General features: G+C 38.5%; 1 protein-coding gene and 1 pseudogene across 34 annotated transcripts in view; one reads left to right on the top strand and one right to left on the bottom strand.

Annotated features, from left to right (window-relative positions):
* SLMAP (sarcolemma associated protein) overlaps positions 1-18,003 on the top strand; it is a 152,048-nt gene that overhangs the window by 71,576 nt on the left and 62,469 nt on the right. For all 34 annotated transcript variants that reach the window (XM_059880060.1, XM_010817801.3, XM_010817803.3 and 31 more), the window contains exon 4: positions 13,822-13,894. In XM_059880060.1, coding sequence (XP_059736043.1) covers positions 13,822-13,894 — 73 coding nt within the window. The remainder of the gene's footprint in view (positions 1-13,821; positions 13,895-18,003) is intronic.
* LOC782021 (large ribosomal subunit protein eL21-like) lies at positions 7,257-7,855 on the bottom strand (annotated as a pseudogene).

The raw sequence follows: 18,003 nt of genomic DNA, 5'->3' as shown, positions 1-18,003 counted from the left end.
CCTGTATACATATGTGTTTTATATGCTTATATGAACGTGGGAGGAAAACATAGAAGAATGCATATATATACTAATCATTAGTGTGAATCTTTCTGGAGTATGATTGGAGAGAGGGAGTAAAGGAGCCAAGAACCAGTTAAAAAGGGCAAGGCTGGCAAAACTGCAGTAGACCCCTACAGAACGTGACATATTGTGCATTTGTATAAAACAATATATGTGTAAAAGGAAATTTTTAAAAGGTATGTGCCATATATATATATGTTTTTATATTTGTGTGTGTACATAAATCAGTATTTTTGTTAAAAATGCTATGAGTGTGGTGTGACTAAATGTATTAGTTCATGTTAGTGTCTCTTCTATTCCAGTCTCTCCAAAATAAGCTGATTTTGATGTTTCACTTTCTGCGTAGTGTGGCTTCAGGGAGAAGATCCATTGGTCAGCACTTTAGTAATACTCTGCCCTATAGATATAAGATGTTATTGCCAACAAATAGGATGACTTTGTAATAGATTGAAGGGGTGGGCAGGGAGAGAGGGAGAGAAGGGAGAAAGAGAAAAAGCTAACCTATCAGATCCTCCTGGAATGGGAGCCTTAACAACTTGCCTGCTGGCCACTTCTCTGTTCATAAGGCCACACACTGCCCAGATGGTATGAGTTCTCGGTCGTACATTATAGTAACCCTCTGTTGCAGATCTTGGGACCGTTTAGTCCTATAAAATTCACATATATTACTAACTCCAGTTAGCCCTTCAGTCCAGGTGCCATTTGACCCACTTCTGTTCCTGTGTTAAGGCCCTGTGAGCAAAGGGTCTGTTATGAGTAAAGTCAGTGGTATCTTCCTTTGTTTTCTGCTGCAGTTGCGCTGAATTACTTTTACTCCCCACAGTATATCTTGTCTTTTCTGGCCTTCAAACCTTGCACATGACTTTTTCCTTCCCCCATAAACCTCTGTAGGCTGGACAAGGTGCCCTTCCATGTCCCTGTTGCACAGTGTGCTCATCCCCTCCAAATGTTTGCTTCCTTCACTGACCTGTAAGCTGTACAAGAACAAGCAGTATGGCTGTCTTTATTGCAGAATCTTGCCTGCTTAAACTGGCACATATTGGTTGAGTAAATTTTTAAAATGTGTCATAAATCTTTATCTGCCATTTTACAAGAGTTCCCTCTACCACCTTATCTCAGCTGAGATTTTATTAGCCTTCCTCCTAATCTGGAGGCTTATATGACAATGGGGTATTGGCAACCTTCTTGTTACTCGCTGCCCTTTTTATTCTGTTATGACTCAGTTACTTCTTAACCTGTCTAAGCTTTAATTTCCTCATCTTATAATGTGGGATTCGTGATACTGTTAACCATCTGAAGGCTTGTGGTATGATACTCAGTGTTCACATTGTGGCACAGCAGTCACTGTGAATGAACACTGAAAGAGTGAACATGAAGTGCTTAACTCAGAATCAGGTGCTTTAATTATCACTGAAACCCTTGCCAATTATTTGTACCATCCTTTTTTTTTTTTTTTTGGCCATCTAGTTTGCTTCTCTTTCTCAGTAGCTTCTACTCAGGCTTCTTTACCCATCTGTCCTTTGCAACCCACCAGTGGCATTTCAGAGGCATACTCACCAGCTTCTAGACTACTCCTTGATTTGGGGCTGTGCTGTCTTGCTTGTTTCTAGCTCTTGGAAACTTTCACCGTAAGCTTTACACACTTCCACTTTACAGCTTCTAGGGAAAACACAAAGGTGAGTCAACAAAGAATGTGCCAGATTGACTGAATCTTTCTGATGTCATGGCAGTCTTCTTTTGTTCATTTAAAAAATGTCTTCTCAACCCAGTGTATGCACCAGAATTACCTGCAGAGCTTGGTAAAGCTATAGACATGTGGATCCCACCCTTCAGCCCTAAGAAGGAGACTTGTTAGGTGTGGGGCCTCAACATACCTATTCTAAAAAGCTTTGGGTTGTTCTTTTGGGCAGCTAGGTTTAAGAACTCTGCTCCATTAAGTTTCTGGCAACTATTTTATCTGCTTTCCTTTGTCCTCAAGTCCTGAGACTCCCTACTCATGTATGTCTGCTGTGAAGCTATATGTACTGGCTCTGTCCATGTATTTCCAGCTTCTTGCTTGGTTGTTTCCTCTTAAATGTCCTTCTTTCACCTTATAATTGCTCCATACAAAGCTTAATTTCTGCCTTCAAACCAGAGCATTATAATAACTTCCCAGTTTCACTTTTTGCTCATTCATTTTGTAAACCGAATATTGGTATCTATTCTGAATCCCATCTCTTCTTTACCTTCAGCACTTGTCATCTAGACATTTGACTCCTTTCCCTGCTTCTACTTGTTTTTCTAGATGCCAACCTAGAGTGTTACAGTAGCTGTCCACTTCTGGCCACCATATTCTCCCAACCCACTGCCTCCAGAATATTCTTCTGTTACAGCTTTATTGGTGTCATTATCCTGCTTTTAGAAGTCTTAAGTGGCTGTGTCATGCTGTAGAAGAAAATCTGAAATGCTTAACTGTACACTTGAGGCCCTCAAAAATGTGGACTCAATTCAACCTTTTGATTTTTTCCATTACTTCCCTTAATATATGTTAAACAGTGTTACTTAGAGGTAAGAGGAAGAAAAAATTTGTTTGAATCCTAGCGCTGCCATTTGCCATAGATGAGGTCTCAAGCAGGTTACCTTAGCTTCTTTGATTTAAGTTGCTTCAGCTGTAAAATGGAACATAAAAATAACTATTTATCTGGTTTATCATAAATAGTTAGCATATATAGTGTGCTTAGCATGGGACTGGACCCTAAAGATTCTTGAAATATATTTCTTCTCCAGGTGCCCGTCTTAGTTGTTCAATTCTCACATCCTTCTTGTTTTCTTTTTCTTTGCTCATGCCATTCTGCCTTTCCTTTTGTTTCCAGCTTTTGAAATTCTATTTTTTCTTTACCCTCTTCATAAATCCTTCTTCTGCCCTTGTCCATTTCAGATTCCATCAGTGCCTTGTAGCATTTATGAATTTTTTCCCCTTTGTTGTTAGATACTTCTAGTTTTCTCTACAAACTATTATAAATTGAAATCTGCTCAAGGGCAAGGAAGTTGGTCATAGTCCTCTTGGTTTTTCCCATCATTCCCAGTGTACTCATTTGTAGCCAGCAGGTTTTCATTGAGTATTGAGTGAACAGATAAAGCCAAAGAACAAACCAAGTCAAAAAATAAACAAGCAATATCACTCCCAAGTATGCTATAGAAATAAAGTAGCAAATTAATCCACATGCCTATAAGAAGGATTCCTCCCAGCAAATAAATAGGTTGAACAGGATTCCTGGGAGAGATAGCTGACTCTCAGTCCAGGGCAGTGTGGGAAATTAACACGATGGTGCCAGTCAGGCTGTCTCACCCCACGCTCTCACTCCCTCTCACCCCGTGTTCTGTAAACAGTGACTGCATGGCTGTGTAACAGCTGAGATCACTTGTAGCAGTGCACATGTGCATCGTGAGGTACCCACTTGGTCACGGGCTACTTTGTGTGGTATGCCTGTGTTAGCTTCACCATGAAAACGCTGGCTCCCCCTGCACTGGGGCTTCATTGGAGTGATATCACAGTTATGTTATATGAGGTTACGTTATGGCTACATTATGGCTACATTATGATTATGTTATGGCTGCTGCTATGGCTACTGCATCAGCCAGGAGAAAGGCTGTGTTAAGGCCACGATGCCAGCCGGGAGAGAAGAAATGTGTCTGCAGTTCCTATGGCTCCTCGTGCCTTCTTCCAGCCTCTTCTAGAGCTAAGAGGCTGAACCCTGGGTTCAGCGAACAGTGTGAACAACAAGGCAGTTGGCATCAAGAACAGGATCAGCAGTACAGGCAGGAAATGTATAAATTGGATTTATAAGATTTTTGTCACATCAGAAAGCAGTGGAACTATCTAAGATTGCTAAGGTTGTGTTAGAAAAACTCAAGAATTAACATGGAATTCTGACTGATCAAAGATTAGTCAATTTGAGCATCAAACAATAAATAAAGCAGTAAATTGAAATAGATCCAATATATTTAAATCCATAAACTTACAATATTAAAAAAGAAAAAGATTTGGTCACCTCTGGAACTTATTTCTCATTCTGAAAACAGGTAGATAAAGAGAAAGAAGAAAGCATTTGTGCTATCTTTACTATAGAAATTATACCTGAGATAAATAAATAGTAAAAGAGAATTTTCTTCTTTTTTTTTTTTTAATCACTGAACTCAAGCTGATAGATGAAGAGAGGGTGATAGAATATCAATTCAAAAAAAAAGTTTATTTTAAGACAGTCTCTTCTGCAAAGGTTGTTGGAAAGCTGGACAGCCACATGTAAATCAATGAAGTTAGAACACATCCTCCACCATACATAAAAATAAACTCCAAATGACGAAGGCTTAAATACAAGATGTCACCATAAAACTCCTAGAAAAGAAAATGGACAAAACATTCTCTGACATAAATTGTACCAGTTTTTTTTAGGTCAGTCTCCCAAGGCAATAGCAAAAGCAAAAATAAAAGCAAAATAAACAGGTGAAATCTTATCAAACTTACAAGTTTTTGCACAGCAAAGAAAACCATAAACAAAAGGAAGGGCAGCCTATTACTGGGAGAAAATATTTACAAGTGATTCTACCGACAAGGGCTTAATTTCCAAGATATACAAACAGTTCATACAAATCAATTATAAAAAAGCAAACAACTCTTACAGTGGTCAGAATGGTCATCATTATAAAGTTTATAAATAACCAATGCTAGAGAGGGTATGGAGAAAAGGGAACTTTGCTACACTGTTGACGGGAATATAAATCTGTGCAGCTAGTATGGAAAACAGTATGACAGTTCCTTAAAAAAATCAGTTGTCATATGGATGTAGCAATCCCACTCCAATTTATATCTGGATAAAAGTTATAATTTGAAAATATATATGCATACCAGTGTTCATAGCAACACTATTTACAATAGCCAAGGCTTGGAAGCTGTCTTAAATGACCATTTGCAGATGAATAAAGATGTGGTATATATACACAGTGGAATACTACTCAGTCATGAAAAGGAATTAAATCCTGCCATTTTCAGTAACATGGATGGACTAGAGATTATCATATGAGGCGAAGTTAGAGAAAGACAAATATCACATGGTACCACTTGTATGTGGAATCTAAACTATGACACACCACTACAATATTGTAAAGTAATAAAGCCTCCAATTAAATAAATTTATATTAAAAAAATAAAATATGACACAAATGAATTTATGAAACAGAAACAGACTCACAGAAAAACTTTGGTTACCAAAAGGGAAAAGGGATGTTGCAGGGATAAATTAGGAGTTTGGGATTAGCAGATACAAATTACTGTGTATGAAATAGACAACAAGGTCATATTATATTGCAGTACTATATTTGATACCCTATAATAAACTATAATGGAAAAGAATATGAAAAAGAATATGTATATAATTGTATAGCTAAATCACTTTGCTATACACCAGAAATTAAGACAACATTTTAACTCAACTATACTTCAGTTTTTAAAATTAAAAAAAATATATTTTTTAATCTGATAAGTACTTGTCTAGCTCTATCTCTTTTTTAACCTTTAAAAAAAAAAGTCTGGGAATCAGAAGCTTTATGTAGCAAAAAGTACCAGAATGAGCATTTGGTAACTTTCATCTTAGGTTGCAGTCACATGGCAATTAGATGAATAATTTCCCAACCTGGAAATGTTAACACTGCTCATTTGTTTGTTTGTTTGTTTTTTAATGTTTTTTGAGCTTTTACTTCCTATTACTGCTGATCATTTCAAGTGATCCTTCAAACCACTCCAGTGGAGTATAGTATTGACCTTCCTACTCAATGCAGAAAAGGAGATAGAACCAGACTCCAGTATACCCCAGGAGTTTCAGTCTCCCAATCAAGTATTATAAAGAGTCTTTAAACTTATCAAAGTCAACGTTGGTCCTTTAAGTAGTGTATGTGTGAAGAGGTAATAGAAAGAGCTGATTGTATATCATAAAGTAAATATAATAACTCAAAAGCAAAATAATCTGTATAAAAGAGAAAGAACTCATGTAATGGTAGGTTGTATAGTCTTAATTCTAATTTGTAATAAAATATTGTAATTACAGCAGGCAATTGTGGATTTTTCTCTTGCATGCACCTTGTTTTCCTCACCACATCTGCTTTGCAGGTTTTAGCATTTCTGAAAGTTTGCCTTTAGCTTACAATACATGTGTACATTTAGCATGGCAGTCTTCCTGCAGCCACATTACCCTGCCCAAAAAACTCTAAAATTGTGTCTTATCATTAATTTTGTCTTTGATTCATGGCAATATGACAGTAATAATGTTTCTGGATGAATTTTGAGAGGACAATTTGTTTTAAAGTGCTTCATAGAAGGCTTTACAGCAGCATTTTCCAAAGTAGTTTCTTCATATGGACACAAAATCTACTAAGCTCTGAGAAAGACTGTGGTTTAAAAAGATAAAAACTCTTTCAGTGTCTCTTAACCAAGTATTTTCCAAACTTTTCTGACCCCCAAATCCTTTTTTGTATACCTGCTAGCACTCTATTTTAGGAAATGATGCTATCAGTTCAGTTTAGTCGCTCAGTCGTGTCTGACTCAGCGACCCATGAACTGCAGTACACCAGGCTTCCCTGTCCATCACCAACTCCCAGAGCTTACTCAGACTCATGATCAGTGAGTCGGTGATCCCATCCAACCATCTCATCCTGTCATCCCCTTCTCCTCCTGCTTACAATCATTCCCAGCAACAGGGTCTTTTCAAATGAGTCAGTTCTTCGCATCAGGTGGCCAAAGTATTGGAGTTTCAGCTTCAGCATCAGTCCTTCCAATGAATATTCAGGACTGATTTTCTTTAGGATGGACTGGTTTGATCTCCTTGCTGTCCAAGGGACTCTCAAGAGTCTTCTCCAACACTACAGTTCAAAAGCATCAATTCTTCGGTGCTCAGCTTTCTTTATTGTCCAACTCTCACATCCATACGTGACTAATTAAAAAAACCAAAACTTTGACTAGACGGATCTTGTTGGCAAAGTAATGTCTCTGCTTTTTAGTATGCTGTCTAGGTTGGTCATAGATTTTCTTCCAAGGAGCAAGCGTCTTTTATTTTCATGGCTGCAGTCACCATCCACAGTGATTTTGGAGCCCCCTAAAATAAAGTCTCTCACTGTTTCCATTGTTTCCCCATCTGTTTGCCATGAAGTGATGGGACCAGATGCTATCTTGGTCTTAGTTTTCTGAATGTTGAGTTGTTTTTTTTTTTGCACAGTCCACGTCTTTATTTTTACACCCATCAGGCCATGAATTCATAGGGAATGGGCTCCAACAGTTCGGGTTCCTTTCCATTGGTCCTCTCAAAGTGTGCTTCTCTGGGTGGAGCAGGCTGGCGCTTCAGCTGAACCCAAGTCCCTTTCTCTTTGGCTTCCTTCTTTTTCTGATCATTTTCCTTCACACATTTCAAGAAGCTATCTCAGCTCTTAGAGTGCTTAATATGCTCGATATGCACATTAATTCTCTTGGCAAGAATCTTGCCCTTAACTTGTTTGTTTACAATGATGCCAACAGCATGCTGGGTGACATTGTAGACTCTTCCAGTTTTGCCATGGTAACATTTGTGGGGCATTCCTTTTTGAACAGTACCCATTCCCTTGATATCTACAATATCACACTTCCTGTAGATTCGCATGTATGTGGCCAAAGGAACAACTCCATGTTTTCTGAAAGGCCTGGAGAACATGTAGCGGGTGCCCCGCCTCTTTCCCTTTGTGTTGGTCATCTTGGCGAATCACTGGAAGATGGCGGTTCCGGCCGAAAAGCTGAATGTTGAGTTTTAAGCCAACTTTTTTACTCTGCTCTTTCACTTTCATCAAGAGGCTCTTTAGTTCTTCTTCACTTTCTGCCATAATAATGGTGTCATCTGCATATCTGAGGTTATTGATATTTCTCCCCGCAATCTTGATTCTAGTTTGTGCTTCATCCAGCCTGGCAGTTCTCATGATGTACTCTGCATATAAGTTAAATAAACAAGGGGACACTATACACCCTTGACATACTCCTTTTCTGATTTGGAACCAGTCTGTTGTTCCATGACCAGTTGTAACTGTTGCTTCTTGACCTGCATACAGATTTCTCAAGAGGCAGGTCATGTGGTCTGGTATTCCCATCTCTTGAAGAATTTTCCACAGTTTGTTGTGATCTACAGAGTCAAAGACTTTGGCATAGTCAATAAAGCAAAAGTAGATGTTTTTCTGGAACTCTCTTGCTTTTTCCATGATCCAGCAGATGTTGGCAATTTGATCTCTGGTTCCTCTGCCTTTTCTAAAACCAGCTTGAACATCTGGAAGTTCACAGTTCACATACTGTTGAAACCTGGCCTGGAGAATTTCGAGCATTACTTTGCTAGTGTGTGAGATGAGCGCAATTGTGCAGCAGTTTGAGCATTCTTTGGCATTGCCTTTCTTTGGGATTGGAATGAAAACTGCTGGCATATTGAGTGAAGCACTTTCACAGCATCATCTTTTAGGATTTGAAATAGCTCAACTGGAATTCCATCACCTCCGCTAGTTTTGTTCGTGGTGATACTTCCTAAGGCTTGCTTGACTTTGCATTCCAGGATGTCTGGCTTTGGGTGAGTAATCAATCACACCATTGTGATTATCTGGGTCATTAAGATCTTTTTTGTATAGTTCTGTGTATTCTTGCCACCTCTTCTTTGCATGAAATGTTCCCTTGGTATCTCTAATTTTCTTGAAGAGATCTCTAAGTCTTTCCCATTCTGTTTCCCATTCCCATCCTCAACTTCTTTGCACTGATCACTGAGGAAGGCTTTCTTATCTCTCCTTGTAATTCTTTGGAACTCTGCATTCAAATGGGTATATCTTTCCTTTTTCCTTGCTTTTCACTTTCTTCTTTTCACAGCTATTTGTAAGGCCTCCTCAGACAGCCGTTTTGCTTTTTTGCATTTCTTTTTCTTGGGGATGGTCTTGATCCCTGTCTCCTGTACAATGTCACGAACCTCTGTCCATAGTTCATCAAGCACTCTGTCTATCGGATCTACACCCTTAAAATCTATTTCTCACTTCCACTGTATAATCGTAAAGGATTTGATTTAGGTCATACCTGAATGCTCTAGTGGTTTTCCCTATTTTCTTCAATATAAATCTGAATTTGGCAATATGGAGTTCATGATCTGAGCCACAGTCCGCTCCTGGTCTTGTTTTTGCTGACTGTATAGAGTTTCTCCATCTTTGGCTGCAAAGAATATAATCAGTCTGATTTCGGTGTTGGCCATCTGGTGATGTCCATGTGTAGAGTCTTCTCTTGTGTTGTTGCAAGAGGGTGTTTGCTATGAGCAGTGTGTTCTCTTGGCAGAACTCTATTAGCCTTTGCCCTGCTTCATTCTGTAGTCCAAGGCCAAATTTGCTGTTACTCCAGGGGTTTCTTGACTTCCTACTTTTGCGTTCCAGTCCCCTATAATGAAAAGGACATCTTTTTTGGGTGTTAGTTCTAGAAGGTCTTGTAGGTCTTCATAGAACCGTTCAACTTCAGCTTCTTCAGCATTCCTGGTTGGGGCATAGACTTGGATTACCGTGATATTGAATGGTTTGCCTAGGAAACGAACAGAGATCATTCTGTCGTTTTTGAGATTGCATCCAAGTACTGCATTTTGGACTCTTTTGTTGACTATGATGGCTACTCCATTTCTTCTAAGGGCTTCTTGCCCACAGTAGTAGATATAACGGTCATCTGAGTTAAATTCACCCATTCCAGTCCATTTTAGTTCGCCGATTCCTAGAATGTCGACATTCACTCTTGCCATCTCCTGTTTGACCACTTCCAATTTGCCTTGTTTCATGAACCTAACATTCCAGGTTCCTGTGCAGTATTGCTCTTTACAGCCTTGGACTTTTCTTCCATCACCAGTCACATCCACACCTGGGTGTTGCTTTTGCTTTGGCTCCATCTCTTCATTCTTTCTTGAGTTATTTCTCCACTGATCTCCAGTAGAATATTGGGCACTTACCGACCTGGGGAGTTCATCTTTCAGTGTCCTGTCTTTTTGCCTTTTCATATTGTTCAGGGGGTTCTCAAGACAAGAATACTGAAGTGGTTTACCATTCCTTTCGCTAGTGGACCATGTTTTATCAGACCTCTCCACCATGACCCGTCCCATCTTGGGTGGCCCTGCCCGGCATGGCTCATAGTTTCATTTAATTAACAAGGCTGTGGTATATACACTCAGTAATATAAGTATTGGAACAAAACATTCTTGTCTGGTTGCTTTAAGTACTTGCCTTTTTCAGATTGAAAAGATAACTAACATTTCTATACATTCGTTTACCTAGTTGACATAAGAACCTTTCCAAAAACAGGATTGGCTAGACTAAACTGTCAGCTTTGTCAGACATGATCTTTAACCGCTTTCAATAATGCACCACCCTTGTACTGCCCAGATAGTATTAGCCCTTGGTTCATCGTACAAATTTGTACATTGTTTCAGTTGCTGGGCTTCATTAGAATGTGTTTGGGCAAAAGAAGTCCTTCGTAACTCTCTGCACCTTTAAAAACAAAAAACACATTTATTGTCAATTTAAATACATTGGTAAATTGTCAGTATTTCTGGGTCTTCTTGTTTGGTGCTCCTCTGTTGTAGGTTGTTTATAATAAATCTCTGGGGGAGTCAACAAGCTGGGATAAATTCATTCACTCCCTGTCTTCTGCCAAGAAAAGGAGGCAGTTAGGTGCTTTTTGCAAGTGGAGATGAACACTGCTCATCTTCTTCACTGAGTATTGAAAGAGATACCTGAGTATTGAAGTAATGATACCTTTACTCCTGAGTATTGAAAGCTATAAAATATTGAGTTGGCAAAAAAATTCATTTGGGTTTTTCTATATGATATTACAGAAAACCAGGATGAACTTTTTGGCCAACCCAGTATGAATGAGATACGTTTTTTGGAAATATTCATTGAGCATTTATTAAATACTGTCTTTATACCAGATAATTCTGCTAATTACCAGATTTAAAAAGTGAGAAGCAATATTTATTGCTGCCCCCAAAGAGGATTGTGTAAATAGTAGATATTCACAATGCAGTGTATTTAGTTTTATAAGCAGAAATAGGAGGCTCTGGGGATCGCTAACTCAAATACTTTGGCCACCTGATGCGAAGAGCTGACTCATTTGAAAAGACCCTGATGCTGGGAAAGATTGAGGGCAGGAGGAGAAGGGGATGACAGAGGATGAGATGCTTGGATGGCATCACCGACTCAATGGAAATGGGTTTGGGTGGACTCCGGGAGTTGGTGATGGACAGGAAGGCCTGGTGTGCTGTGGTTTATGGGGTCACAAAGAGTCGAACACGACTGAGTGACTGAACTGAACTGAACTGAAGTGGACTGAGTGAAGGAAATAAAAAGTCTGATCCTGGATGATAAATACCCTTTGGTTATGCAGGCAAAGGGATAAAGGACATCATAGACAGAGGACAGCTTGTATAAAAGTCATGGTGTTATGAAAAGTAAGAAATTTGGAGATGCAGGTAGCTTGGTTTTGTAAAGCTTACCTATGGTATCAATAGAAGGGACTTCCCTATAGCTCAGATGGTAAAGAATCTGCCTGCAATGCTGGAGGAAAAAAAGAAAGTGAAAATGAAGTCGTGCCCAACTCTTTGTGACCCCATGGATAGTAGCCTGTACCAAGTTCCTCCGTCCATGGGATTTTCAAGGCAAGAGTACTGGAGTGGGTTGCCATTTCCTTCTCCAGGGAATCTTCCCAACCCAAGGATCAAAGCCAGGTCTCTCACATTGTAGACAGATGCTTTACCGTCTGAGCCACCAGGGAAGTCCAACACTGTGAACAAAGAAAGTGAAGTCACTCAGTGCAATCCTAGAGACCTGGGTTCAATCCCTGGGTCAGGAAGATCCCCAGGAGAAGGAAATAGCAATCCACTCCAGTATTCTTGCCTGGAGAATTCCATGGACAGAGGAGGCTGGTGGGCTACAGTCCATGGGGTCACAAAGGGCTGGACACGAATAAGTGATTAACACATACGCACATGGTACCAATAGCAAAACTAGAGGGTGGGCCTGAAATGAAGGTCAGTAGTTTGCAGCGGTAATTGCTATATGTTAGGCAGAGAGTTTAGAAGGATGCTCCATACCATAGATGATTCTCGAATCTGTGCTAGCTAGCACTTTACATATAATAAATTAGTTATTAAAATTAGTATTGAATAAACCATGCTAAATTTCTGAAGCTTACTGTGTGTGCATTTCCAGATAATAGCATAGTCATATTACTTAGTGTTAATAATGCTATCTTCACAATTCATGAACCTGATCACTTAACAGGTTGCCCTCATAATGTGTTAGCTCTCTAAAGTCGGTTTTCCTGAGATGTAATTTACTTACAATACCAATTTTACACGTATAGTTCACTGAGTTTGACAAATATATACAATCACATGTCCACCACTCCTCTAATCAATTCAGTTGCATTCAGTCACACAGTCATGTCTGACTTTTTGCGACTCCACGGACTGCAGCACATCAGGCCTCCCTGTCCATCACCAACTCCCAGAGCTTGCTCAAACTCATATCCATAGAGTCGGTGATGCCATCCAACCATCTCATCCTCTGTCATCCCCTTCTCCTGCCTTCAACCTTCCCAGCATTAGGGTCTTTTCTAAGAAGTCATTTCTTTGCATCAGTTGGTCAAATCTAATCATGATGTAGTGTATCTTCATCACCCTCCATTAGCTTTTGTTTGTTTTTTTAAAATATTTTAAAATATTTATTTGGCTGTGTGGGATCTTAGTTGCAGCGTGTGGGATCTAGTTACCTGACCAGGGATCAAATCCAAGCTGCCCTACATTAAGAACGCAGAGTCTAAGCCACTGGACTACTAAGGAAGTCCCTCCCTCCATTAGCTTTTTTTTTTTTAATGCTTCTATTAGCATTTAATTAGAGTTTATTAAACTAAATACAAAAACTCTTCGAACCCTGAAGAACATAGTATCTGAATAGAGAATTTTTTTTAAATCAACTTTTAAACTATGGAAATAATTTTTTCTGTAAAATAAAGAGATATTCTGTACAAGTACTGCTTTTAAGAGGTTTTATCTCTTGAAATCTTCAGAAGGAGGAAGGAAGAAGCAAAGCAACTGTCCACTGAGTGACTGGTATAATGTTACATAAAGATGTTTGGAGGTGGAAGAAGAACCACCAAGAAAATAAAACCATAATTTTAAATACTGAGCTGGTAACTTCAGACTGGAGTTCTCACTAACAGCTCTGATACTAAATAGCAGAGAGTTGTAGAAGTCCAAGCTGTTATTATACAGATTTTTAGAGTTTTGTGAGATATGGATAGGAGTTATAGGTTGGGCACAGGAGATTTAGGGGTAAAGACTGGCTAAAATTTAAACTAGGGGAATAGTTGTACTTAGGTTTTTATACTGGCATATAGGGGAGAAGGTACAACCCCCCCACACTCATTTATATATTTCCATATACTCAGATGACTTTATTGATTATTGCTATAGCATTGGAGGTTAGGACACTTTCAAGACAATTGTATGTGATTCTGCCTTTTTTGTTGTGATTCAATATGGATACGAATGAGTTTCTCCAAGGGAATGAATATTGCTGTTAAACCAACAAAATTATTTTCTTTCCCAGAAGTTATTATATTTAAGAATAAAATATGTGTTTAATATGAGAGGTACAGAGATTTATGTTTAACCAATTATTTTATCCGTGTTATTTGTTTGTTTTAACCAGTTACCCATGGGTGTATTGTTTCCACAATAAAACTTTTTCTACCCGATGGTATGGAAGCCCGGCTCCGCTCAGAGTGAGTATAATTTAATGCTATGAAGTTTCTGTATTAATTACATTGGTTAATAATATTCCAGATGATATTATACAGTTAATACTTCAGAATTATTCTAATAATGTTAGAAAATTGATGTAGTGCTTTTGGAATATAATATACTTCTGTTTAATATAATTCAGTTTCACATTAGTTATAATTCTAGTAAATAATATATAAGAAAGCACAGTTATTTTGTTTCCAGAATTAAATTTGCAATGTATATTTTAATGAAAAATTAGTTCTTTAGATTATTTGGAGTATGCTAGTTATTAATGAATGATAATTGTATTCCTTTTAATCTGCGTGTCATATGACTTCTTAAACTATGGTTGCCTGTGAAGTTAATGCCAGTATCATAATCTTACAGGACTTTGAGGATGTTGACACAGTAGTCTATATTGGTGGGAGTTTTTGGAGGGATTTTCCAATTCTGTAGTTTTTTTTTTTTTTTTTCCTTTTTTTAATTGAAGCAGTGGAAAGGTCACTTAGAGGAAGACAACTTGAGAGGGGAATTTTGCTCATAAAATACAGATGTTAAAAGATAAACATATATACATTTTGATCTTGTACTTTTCACGATTATTATTAAGTGTTAGAGGGACTTAAAATAGTCTTTAGACTTGAGGATTTTTTAATTTTGAGAGGGAAACCTTGAATATGCTACAGGCTTATTTCTATCCCCAACAAAGTATTTTCTGTCCTATAAAAGCAGAAATGAATATCTAAGGGTGGGAGGTTGAGAGCAACAGTGATGAGAAGGTACAGTAGAGTGCTGAGTAGGAGAGAGAGAAGGAGAAAGGAGACAAAGAGAAGTCCTCTTGTTACTGTGATGGTGCTTTCATTAGGACTCTAGTGTATTATGCTTCAGTTAGAGACTACCATTTTTTTTGTTTTTAACCTTTTAGGATATCTGAAGAAAACAAATTTTAAAACATTTTAAATTTAAAACATTAATCTGCTTCCTATTCTAAATTATAGTTTAATTATTAAAATATAATTAACTTTGGGAACATTAATGTGACTTAGTTTTTAATATGACTTAGTCAAGAGTTAAGGTTTTAAAAATAAGAGTGTTGTTAATTGACTAATAATGAATGGCTTCTTAAAGACTTTGATGTTTGTATTTAACGAGATTTTTCTGTCATGGATTCAGAAGCTTTGAGCAGCTTCTTCAAGGGTCATCTCTGTTCTCAGGTTCCATCCAGTAGGGCATGTGAATTTTTTCAAAGTCTGTGCTGGTAAATTGTGTTCCTGTCCCTCTTGTTTCCCCAGTGCTTTTCATCTTTGTTCCTGTTGCTTTCTCTTTGTTTGGTTTTTCTTATGTAGTTAAATGTTAGCATCATTTAAAATTTTACTGCCAGTTTCATTGTACATAATCTAGCTGACTTTCTGAAGAAGATGAATTTTTGAACAGACAATTAATTCTCTAGAGTTGCAGGAAGGTCAGAATGGTCTTTAAAAATAAACAGTCTGGTTCAAAGCCCAACTCCACCTATTCTGTGACTTGATCAGGCCTCCCTTTTCTCATTTGAAAAAGGAAGTTAATAATGGTACCTATTGAACAGAAATTTTCTAAGGAGGATTAAGCAAGATTGTACACTTAAAGCATTTGGTGTAATACCTGGTTCAGAATGAGCACACGATGAATAGTGTTTCTGTTACTGTAATCTAGTATTTTTTTAGCAATCAAGATGCTTTTAAGTATGCCAGATTGTTTGGAGTTTAAGATACATTATGTAGATATCATATAATTTTTTTTCAGGTTTTTCAGTGGGTATACTATTTTCAAAAAGCTGATTCTTTTTTCTTCTTTGATTGTATTATATTTTACAAATAGTTTTCCAATAATAAAAATGAGAGAAATTGCCTATAATACCACCACCTTGACACTAAATAATAGTTTTTCTTTTCTACAATTCCTTGTTGCATATCAACTCTTTGCATAATTCAAACAAAATACACCTAAGTCCACAATAGTTTTTGTCAAGTACAAAATATATCTTGTGGAATGTTTTGCTAGATTTTTAGACTTCTGTTGATTAAAGAGATTTTCATGAGAACAGAAAATATTCTTATTGGGTCACTAAGAAAACTGTATTAAAAAAAAAAACTTCCATTAATACCATATGCATCTATTTAGACTTTATTAAGTTCATTTCCTTGTATGTGCATATTTACAGAGAAAAGGATACGTATCCAAAACAGCTATATCTGGGTGCTGGCATTGGGTTCAGTTCAGTTCAGTCACTCAGTCATGTCTGACTCCTTGCGACCCCATGAATTGCAGCACGCCAGGCCTCCCTGTCCATCATCAACTCCTGGAGTCTACCCAAACTCATGTCAATTCAGTCGGTGAGGAGAAGGTGAAGGAGAAGGCAACGGCACCCCACTCCAGCACTCTTGCCTGAAATATTCCATGGACGGAGGAGCCTGGTAGGCTTCAGTCCATGAGGTTGCTGAGTCAGACATGACTGAGCGACTTCATTGTCACTTTTCACTTTCATGCACTGGAGAAGGAAATGGCAACCCACTCCAGTGTTCTTGCCTGGAGAATCCCAGGGACAGGGGAGCCTGGTGGGCTGCCGTCTATGGGGTCTCACAGGGTCAGACATGACTGAAGCGACTTAGCAGCAACCATCCAACCATCTCATCCTCTGTCATCCCCTTCTCCTCCTGCCCTTAATCTTTCCCAACATCAGGGTCTTTTCCAATGAGCCAGCTCTTTATATCAGGTGGCCAAAGTATTAGAGTTTCAGCTTCAACATTAGTCGTTCCATACAACACTCAGGACTGATCTCCTTTAGGATGGACTGGTTGGATCTCCTTGCAGTCCAAGGAACTCTCAAGAGTCTTCTCCAACACCACAGTTCAAAATCATCAATTCTTCGGTGCTCAGCTTTCTTTATAGTCCAAATCTCACATCCATATATGACTACTGGAAAAATCATAGCCTTGACTAGATGGATCTTTGTTGGCAAAGTAATGTCTCTGCTTTTTAATATGCTGTCTAGGTGGGTCATACTATTATCTAGGTTGGTCATAAGCGTCTTTTAATTTCATGGCTGCAGTCACCACTTGCAGTGATTTTGGAGCCCCCAAAAATAAAGTCAGCCACTGTTTCCACTGTTTCCCCATCTATTTGCCATGAAGTGATGGGACTGGCTACCATGATCTTAGTTTTCTGAATGTTGAGTTTTAAGCCAACTTTTTCACTCTTTTCTTTCACTTTCATCAAGAGGCTCTTTAGTTCTTCTTCACTTTCTGCCATAAGGGTGGTGTCATCTGCATATCTGAGGTTGTTGATATTTCTTCTGGCAATCTTGATTCCAGCTTGTGCTTCATCCAGCCCACCATTTCTCATGATGTACTCTGTGTATAAGTTAAATAAGCAGGGTGACAATATACAGCCTTGATGTACTCCTTTTCCTATTTCGAACCAGTCTGTTGTTCCATGTCCAGTTCTAACTGTTGCTTCCTGACCTGCATGCAGGTTTCTCAAGAGGCAGGTCAGGTGGTCTGGTATTCCCATCTCTTGAAGAATTTCCATAGTTTGTTGTGATCAACAGAGTCAAAGGCTTTGGCATAGTCAATAAAGCCAAAGATGTTTTTCTGGAACTCTGTTGCTTTTTCAGTGATCCAGCAGATGTTGGCAATTTGATCTCTGGTTCCTCTGCCTTTTCTAAAGTCAGCTTGAACATCTGGAAGTTCACGGTCCATGTATTGCTGAAGCCTGACTTGGAGAATTTTGAGCATTAATTTACTAGCGTGTGAGATGAGTGCAATTGTGAGGTAGTTTGAGCATTCCTTGCCTTTCTTTGAGATTGGAATGAAAACTGATCTGTTCTAGTCCTGTGGCCACTGCTGAGTTTTCCAAATTTGCTGGCATATTGAGTGCAGCACTTTCACAGCATCATCTTTTAGGATTTGAAATAGCTCAGCTGGAATTCCATCACCTCCATTAGCTTTGTTCGTAGTGATGTTTCCTAAGGCCGACTTGACTTCCCATTCCATGATGTCTGGCTCTAGGTGAGTGATCACACCGTCATGATTATCTGGGTCATGAAGGTCTTTTTTGTATAGTTTTTCTT

Source organism: Bos taurus, chromosome 22 (genome assembly GCF_002263795.3).
Source record: "Bos taurus isolate L1 Dominette 01449 registration number 42190680 breed Hereford chromosome 22, ARS-UCD2.0, whole genome shotgun sequence".
NCBI lineage: Eukaryota > Metazoa > Chordata > Mammalia > Artiodactyla > Bovidae > Bos > Bos taurus.
This window is presented reverse-complemented; position numbering and strand designations above follow the sequence as displayed.